This window comes from Elephantulus edwardii, unplaced genomic scaffold, assembly GCF_000299155.1.
Source record: "Elephantulus edwardii isolate Elephantulus edwardi_28Jun2011 unplaced genomic scaffold, EleEdw1.0 scaffold00089, whole genome shotgun sequence".
Lineage (NCBI taxonomy): Eukaryota > Metazoa > Chordata > Mammalia > Macroscelidea > Macroscelididae > Elephantulus > Elephantulus edwardii.
In genome coordinates, this window is record NW_006399839.1 from 8,910,294 (window position 1) to 8,918,843 (window position 8,550).

The 8,550-nt window shown below is 52.9% G+C and overlaps 1 protein-coding gene across 1 annotated transcript in view; it reads left to right on the plus strand.

Moving 5' to 3' along the window:
* Positions 1–7,642, plus strand: part of MYO18B (myosin XVIIIB) — a 321,585-nt gene extending 313,943 nt beyond the window's left edge. The window contains exon 42 of the mRNA XM_006890467.1: positions 6,454–7,642. Within this exon, the coding sequence (XP_006890529.1) occupies positions 6,454–7,642 (1,189 nt within the window). The remainder of the gene's footprint in view (positions 1–6,453) is intronic.
* Positions 7,643–8,550: the final 908 nt, after the last annotated feature.

An 8,550-nucleotide genomic window follows, 5' to 3' on the forward strand; every position in this document is an offset into this window, starting at 1 on the left:
CACCACCACCACCTCCACCACCACCACAGCTTTAATTACAAAACAGGTTGACAGAATGGCAGTATCCGATCAATATATTAAATATTGCCTTTCCCCAACATATTGAATTATTGACCTTTCTTTCCCATTCCCTCCTGCCTTCCCTGTCCCTGACAACCACCCAGAATGAATTGGGTGTATAAACATTTCCTCAGCTTTCTCTAACAATGGTCTGGCACCATCACTAGGCACTTGGTGACCTTGTTGGTGCAGCACGTTGTCCTCTGGATGCAGCCACATCACGCGCTCGGTGCACCTCCTGCTTTTATAGTGATGTTGCTGATTCCTTTGTTCCGTTTGCTTTTCTGCACTGTGTCCATTTTTTTAAAATGGCTTTTGTGTGGTGTTTGGCAAGGCTTTATGATTGTCTTCATTTCCATCGAATGAGGGTGTCTGCTCGTTTTCTTGAAGGGGACTCACTGAGCTACGGTTTCCTCCACGTTGCTCTTTGGTGCCATCATGGGCCCAGCACCCAGCAACCCTGTGACCAGCAGATCTGAACTCTGACCTATCGTGTGCCACCCTCACCGTCTCTGACACTGAGCCCCTCATTGCGGTCACTGTGTCACTCTGTCCCCTAGAGAGTCCTCCTCTCTTCTTCTGGCTTCCCACCTTTCCCTGCATGTTGTCCTTTTCCAAGGGCTGGACCCTTCTGACAACATGCCCAGAGTGTGTGGGACAAAGCTTCACTGTCCTTGCCTCCAAGGGGCACCCTGGCTGCTCTTTCTCCAGAACTTATTTGTTTGTTCTCTTGACATTCTTATGGAATACTCAGTCCTCCAACATCACAGCCCAAAGGCATCAGTTCTTCTTCTGTTCTGTCTTAGACTTTCTCCATGGAGTTGGCCTGATTATAGAGCAGCAGGTTGCCAGGCCTTTCTTCCGTGCCACTGTTGGGTCAGCTCGAATTACCAACTGTAGGTTAATAGATGATCACAAACCATCTCTGCCTTCATGGGCCTTGTGTTGACTCCACAGATACAGAAATGAAAACAGACAAGAGCCTGGTGGTACAGGCTGAGGGTCTGTAGTCTCTAGTCGTCCCCCACCCCACTCTGTGCCCCTGCTCTGCCTCCTGCCTCCCCCACTCTGTGCCCTGTCTCAGCATCTGCAACCAGCAGTGGAAGTGGAGGTGGAAGCGGATGGCAGCCTCCCAGGAGGCTTCAGCCACAGGCGCCTCCATGGCAGGCAACAGATGAGACCGGGTGCCCTAGACCCATCCATCACGCTCGCCTCCTCTGAGGACCCAGGCAGGACGGTAATGACTTTTGTCAGCTCTCCCGTAGCCCACCGCCCCTGGCACCTCAAAGCCGTTTATTAAAAAGTGTAGGGGTGGGAGGAAGGCAAGTGTGTGAACGCCATCTTGGCGCATATGAGGGGAGCGACTGCAGAGCCAGGATGTTGACAAACACACCTTCAGGTAATCATCAAGGCGCACTCTCTGGCTCCTTCCCCAGCCTGCGTCCAGCCGGTGACAGAGATGGGAGGTGACGGCCAGGAAATGGGAAAGGAGGCGGCTGCTTCAGGCAAATTGTGTGGCTTTTGTCTGAGCACCTCGGGCCTAATCCTTCTTCTTAGGAATGACAAGGGCCAAGGTCACCTGTCTCTCTATCCTCCTGTCAGCCCCGGGAGAATTCTGCCTGAGCCTTCATTTGAGGCAGGTGGTAGGTTAGAGAGCCAGAGAAAGAGGGTGACTAACAACAATGCTTAACTGTTAATTGTTAATGTTGTTGTGTATGTGTACCGTTGCCTCAGAAGGACCATAGCTGACCCTCCAGTGGGTTTTCAGAGGCAGTTTATTGCGCTGGAGGAGACTGCCCATCCTTCTCTCACGGAGCAGCTGGTGGCCTCGAACCACGTGCCTTCGGGATTACAGCCTAGCTTCTTGCTGCTAGGCCACCAGGGCTCTTAATTGTTATTGATGATTGATAACAAGGAGTTGTCCTGCCAACCCAAAGGTTTGGGTTTTGAATCCACCAGCTGCTCCACAGGAGAAGAATGAGAGGTCTAATCCCGTGCAATTTACAGCCTCTGAAAACCCACTAGAGGTTCCGCTATGCGTCAGTTCCAACTCGACGGTAAATAACAATTATTATTTACCATAATCATAAATTGTAACATTGGTTGGGTAATTAGATGCTGTGCTAAGAGGTTTTTAATCTACTCAAAAGATCCGTTGTGGTGGTGGTGGTGGTGGTGGGCCATCGAGTCGGAACCAACCCATAACTGACCCTCCAGTGGGTTTTCAGAGGCTGTAAATCCCATGGGAGGAGACTGCCCATCATTCCCCCAGGGAACAGCTAGTGGATTTGAACCATGTGCTTTTGGGGTTGCAGTGCAGCGTCTTACCACTAGGCCACCAGAGCTTCCTAGGTGGTAAGAATGGTAGAGAGCCCTCATGGCCCAGTGGATAAGGAGTTGCACTGCCAGCCCCAACAGGCAGTTCGAATCCACCAGTTGCTCCACAGGAGAAAGATGGGCAGTCTCTTCTCAAGTCATTCACTTCAGTCTCTGAAAACCCCCTAGAGGGTCGGCGAGCTATGAGTCAGTTCCAACTTGATCACACATGACAACAGCTAAGGTAAAGGTTGGTGGTTCGAACCTGCCCTGCTTCCCCATGGAAGAAAGGCCTGGTGATCTGCTCCCATAAAACTTCCAGCCATTGTAAAATGGTGCAATCATTCTGGAAGGCACTTTGGCGTTTCCTAAAAAAAAAAAAACTGAACATAGAAATTCCATATGACCCAGTTATTCCACTGCTTGGAATATACCCTGAGAAATGAGAACTGAGGAGACTTGTACACCAGTGTTCATAGCAGTGTTATTCACCATCGCAAGAACATGGAGACATCAAACCACAATTGAATGGATTGAGAAATTATAGTACATTCACACAATAGTACACAGGAGCAATAATTTTGTAAATTATTACCTAACTTGAGTGGGGCTGGAGAGCATTATGCTGAGTGAACTAACTCAGTCCCACAAGGACAAATACTGTATAAGGCCATTATTATAGAATGAGTATGAGAATCCAAAGTAGGGGGAAGGTAGAAGCAGAGGAGTGAGGGTGTGGGGAGGGGGGATTAATCAGGGGGTTGCATAGTTTGTGGGGATTAGGGAAATGGGAAGGAACAGTTTTCTGTTGATGTGCTGTTCCAGTCGTTTTTGGATAATCTTCAGCAGAATCTTGCTTGCATGTGATATCAATGATACTGTTTGATAATTTCCACGCTATCAGATCACCCTTCTTTGAAATGGGAGCAAATATAGATCTCTTCCAGTCAGTTGGCCAGGTTGTTGTCCTCCAGATTTCTTGGCACAACTTGGTGAGCACATCCAGGGCAGTGTCTGTTTGTTGAAATATGTCAATTGGTATACCATCTATTCCTGGGGCCTTGTTTTTTGCAAATTCTTTCAGAGCAGCTTGAACTTCTTCCTTCATCACCGAACTAGTATAATAAATAACAAACAAACCAACAAACCTATGAGAGGGGGAAGGATACAGTTTTAAATTAAAAGCCAATGCCTCTAGAAAACAAAAACAAAAAACACAACCCAAAACCCAACTTGCAGCCAAGAAAACAATATAGAACAGTTCCTGTCTGAAAGGTCATCATGAGTCCAGATGGACTTGAGAGAGTAGATGAACCTCCCCATAGATTTCTGGATGGTGCAAGTGGGGGTACTCTACCACTAGCCTAAAGGTTGGCAGTTCAAATCCACCCAGAAGCCCTGTAGGACCAAGACTTGGTAACTTGCTTCTGTAAGAATTGTTGTTGTGGATTGCTGTTGTTTGCCATCAAGTCAGAACCGACCCATAGAGATTGCCCCTCTTTCTCCCACAGAGCAGCTGGTGGATTTGAACCACATACCTTAGGGATTGTAGCACACCGCTCCTAGACTACAGTCAAGTGAGCCTGATGTAACAGCTGTATGCTGTCCCATGTGAGGTCACCTTGGGTCCACATTGGCTCTCTAGCAATTGGTTCACTAGGGGGTTTTAAGCTCTGCAGGAGGCATCACTGTGACCTGGGAGTGGGGGGAGCTGTGAGCGGAGCTTCTGCAAAGCAAACAGCAAACAGCAGAGCCTGCAAAAAAGGAAAGCCTTGGCAGGTCCCTGGAGACTCAGGAGGGGGCCAGTGGGGGGGACTGCAGGAACAGAGGAAGAGAGAGAGCAAGGCAGGAGACAGGAGGGTGGGGAGGGGAGAGCAGGGGTCCAGGCGAGAGGATGGAGGGTGGATGAGGGAGCATACTGGGTCTCTCAACATCCCCAGATCACAACACCGACCCTTACACCGCAGCAGTGAGAATAAGGACAGGGAGGTGAGCACAGCTAGCTCGCCGCCCCTTTAGCACGCCCATCACCTTGATGTCCCGCAGGGCCCAGACCTGAGAAGGCTCCAGCCAACTCAGAGCTAAAGGACTGATGTCTTGGCCTGCAGGAGCTCAGGAGAGCAGGGCAAGGCATCTCTGCAGCCCTGAAAGAGTTCATAATCGCCCACCCTTGCCACCAACTGCTGTCCTCACCTGGGGGCCCCCTAACCCTCACTGCACCCTGCTTTCCCCTCCTGGGATCCCCAACCTCATTGTAACCCTCTTAACTCTCCTGGGACCCCCTACCCTCACTGTACCCTTCTCTCTTCTCCTGGGACCCCCAGTCTTCACTGTACCCTACTCTCTCCTTCTGGGATGCCCAACTCTCATTGCAGCCCATTCTCCCTTCTTGGGACCCCAACCTTCACCACACCCCACTCTCCTCTCCTGGGACCCCGTCTCTTGCCGTACCCCACTCTCCTCTCTTGGGACACCCCCCACCCTCACTGCACCCTGCTCTCCCTTCCTGGGACCCTCACCCTCCCTGCACCCCGCTCTCCCCCCACAGGCATCACCTGCAGACATCTTTAGCTTAGCTTTCTTTCCAGAGCCAAGAACCTCTCTGGCCTTCAAGGGTCATTCTTTGCCCTTCTCCTCTGTTCCGTTTTATCAGTGGGTGCTGCTGAGCCGATTCTGAGTCATCCACCCCCTGAGACAAAGTCAGACTGTCCCGGGTGGGTTTCTGGGCTGGACCCTTCACAGGGTCATGTCGCCAAGGTCTTTGCAGCAGAGCTACTGGCAGGCTCGAACCACTGGCCTTTACAGTTTCAGCCAAGCTCTTAACTATTGCACCACTGCGGCACTCCGGGCTGCAGGTGAGGGTGGCGACCAAGATGCCCCACTTCCCCTTCGCAGCCGCCCTTCTGTGCAGACCACTGAGCCCCCCATCACCCTGATCCCTGGAGTTCCAACAACGTGACTGCAGCCACATGGGCATGAAAACTGGAAACCGGGACACACACACACACCACTTCCGCCTTTGCTCAGGTCCCTCCTGCCTGGCTTTGTCCTCTGCACACCTGGCACCCTTTTGAGTTTCTTTTTTTGTCAGTTGTAGCTTTGCTGTTGGGCAAAGAGAGGCACTTCGCTTCCAAGGAGGACAAATAGATTAAAAAAAAAAACCCAGGAAGCTTGGAGAACTCAAACCTCTCTCCTCTCAATGATGCTCTTTGTGTAAAATAAGGTCTGGCATTTGACCCACTTGGAGGCTCTGAGTTCCGAGACCTCGCATGTTTGGCTCAGCTCTTGCAGACTCCTGTGCACAAGAGTCTAGCCTGGTTCTGTCCAGGAATGGAAACCAGATATTCTCTGCTGTGCTAACTTCTTAGGTAGTCGAGCTGCTAACCTAAAGGTACGTGGTTCGAATCCACCAGCAGCTCCTCAGGAAGAAAGCGGGGCAATCTCCAGTGCAATTCGCAGCCTCCAAAACCCACTGGAGGGCCAGCAACGAGTCAGATCTGACTCCAAAGCAGTGAGTGAATTCATTGTATGGCATCTTCCTTTCAAATCGACTGCTATGTAATTTCCTCTCCCTTTGGGGAGCTGTTCTGAGCCCTCCCCCCCTGCAAGAAACCACCAGACGGGGGTGTCAGGCACATGTTTGAGTCATTGACTCTCAAAAGTCCAATTTGGTGGGCCTGTCTTCTAGACTAAATAAATAAGCACCCCCTGGGGGGTCCCCCTGGAGGCTTCTAGAAGCAAATGACGGCTTTCACAGTAGGCTTCAGGAAGATGGGGCCCATCATGTCAGCCCGCCGCCTCATAAATCTAAGCCATCCATCATCTCCACAGCTTTAATCGACTCGAACACACTTAGCTGGGTTTAATTAGAGACAGAAATTGCATTCCCAAAAGCAAAAGGAACCTGGTATCTGGCTCCAATTTGTGCATGAGATCACGCGCTCTGTTGAGCAGTGCAGTAGGGACAGCATTTTGATTATCTGACTTTGTGCCCAGGCTTAGGGGCACCACGCCCATCACTCAGATTGCATTGTCACTTTCCCCTGATGGCATTTCTTTCCCCCCTTCTTGGCACAGGACAAACGAGGAGGCTGGGGATGCTGAGAGGACCACCAGAGCAGGATCCTGGCTTGGGGGAGCCCGCCGCAAGACCCCTGGGGACCGGTCCCCCTGCCCCTCACCGCAGCCGAAGTATCACCACTTCGGGGATGGGGAAGGGCTTGGCGCCCAAAGGAACAGCAGGGAGAAATTAGATGCTGGATCCTCGAAGAGCAGAGAGATGTCCCCAGTGTCGGGAGCCAAGCTGCCCAGCCCCTCAGCCGCCCTCTCCGAGTTTGTGGAAGGCCTGCGCAAGAAGAGGGCCCAGCAGGGACAGGGGTCTTCTCTGGGCCTGGAGGACTGGCCCACCCTCCCCATCTACCAGACCACCGGGGCGTCCACGCTGCGGAGGGCCAAAGCCCGCAGTGACGAGGGCGACCTCTCACTAAAGCTGGGGGCACAGTCCCCCCTGGAATTGGAGGGCCCTGCAGGCCTCCTGCGGTCCACCAGCCTTCGATGCATCTCCTCTGACAGCATGGGGTCCACCACGCCGCCCCCTGAGAAGATCAAGACCCGCTTCAGTTCCTGTGAGTCCCTTCTAGAGCCTGGGTCCAGCCTGCGGAGGAAGCCACACTCCCCGACCACATCCCGAGATCCCATCCTGTCCCCCACACTGCGTCCCCGGAGGCCGTGTCTAGACGCCTCACTGGAAGACGCCAGCTGTCCAGATTTGGGGGCACAGCCCCTCATCTTCCAGAACCGCCAGTACTCTCAGCTCGCGGAGGCCCCTCTGGACAGCGACCCGTTCAGCTGGAAGCTTCCGAGCCTGCATTACGAACGCAAGAGCAGAGTGGATTTCGATGACTTCCTCCCAGCCATCCGGAAGCCGGGGACCCCCATCTCCTTGTCCGCAGCATCCAAGGACGGACAAGAGGGTGCACAGCTTCCCAGCATCAACTATGAGACAGAAGAGGCCGACTGCTCCTTTCTCTCGGGGCTCAGCGCCGCTTTGCCGAGAAGCCCGAAGCCCAGGGAAGACTCCGCTCACCTCTCTGACTCATCCTCATCCTCTGGCCTGTCCTTCAAGAGTGCTGACAGCATCAAGAGCCGGCCGAGGATCCTGAGACTGCAGGGTGACGGCGGGGAGCAGCCGGCGCCAGAGAGCAGAGATCCGGGGATCAGAGGGGAGGATGTGGAGAGTATCATGAAGAAGTACCTGCAGAAGTAGCACCTGGCCCAGGTAAAAGGAACAGGACACCCTGTGCCTTCTTCTTGACACCCTCAGGCCAGGCTAGGCCGCCTGGAGGAAGCCAGGGGCACCTCTGTCTGTGACGTCACAGGGACAGGTGTGCAGGGGCCTCCTGTGAACCCTCTTGGTGCTGGGTGCAAGGCTTATCAGAACCCCTCCGTCAGGTGCCACCTAGCAGGTCAGTCACCCTCCTCAATATAGACCAAGTGACAGTGCAAGGGCCCTGGGGCATCTCTGAGGAGCTAGATCCTAGCTTTTGCGTGATCTAAAGAGATCACAACTGCCTCCCGGTTCAGACACATGAACATTGGAGGCCCCAGGAAGAAGGACTTGATATCAACGGGTGTTTTGTTTTAAGATATACAGAGCAGGAGAGGGGTGCAGACTCCCTCCAACTTGAGACACACACTTACCCCCTCCTTATGTCTCCCAGTGTCAGAACCGCTTATCCAGCCCCCTACCCACCTTCAGAAGTCTTGCAGGACCACAGCAAACTGCGGAGACCCGCACCTTCATCGTCCCCCTGAGCCCATCAAAAAGCCTCTCCCCCTCCCGTGGGGCCAGGCCGGGACTGTAGGCGAGCAAATTAATTTGACTTAACACGGCCCTTGTCTCTGCTCTCAATTACCCAGTGCGGATCTGATCTTCATTTACATTATTAGCCTCTCAGGGACACAGAAAGCATTTTCAAAGGCCAAGGAAAGGGCACGTGTCCGTAAGGGAAACAGTCCTTCGCAGACACATTCACAGAACATCTTGTCACTGCCATTAAAAGGGGGGGGGGAATCCAGTTCACACCCCCTTCCCTGCCCCCAGCAAGATTCTTCTTCAAGGATGTTCACCCTCGCAACGGAGGCCCTGGCCCGGCCTCTGCTCTCGGCTTTGCT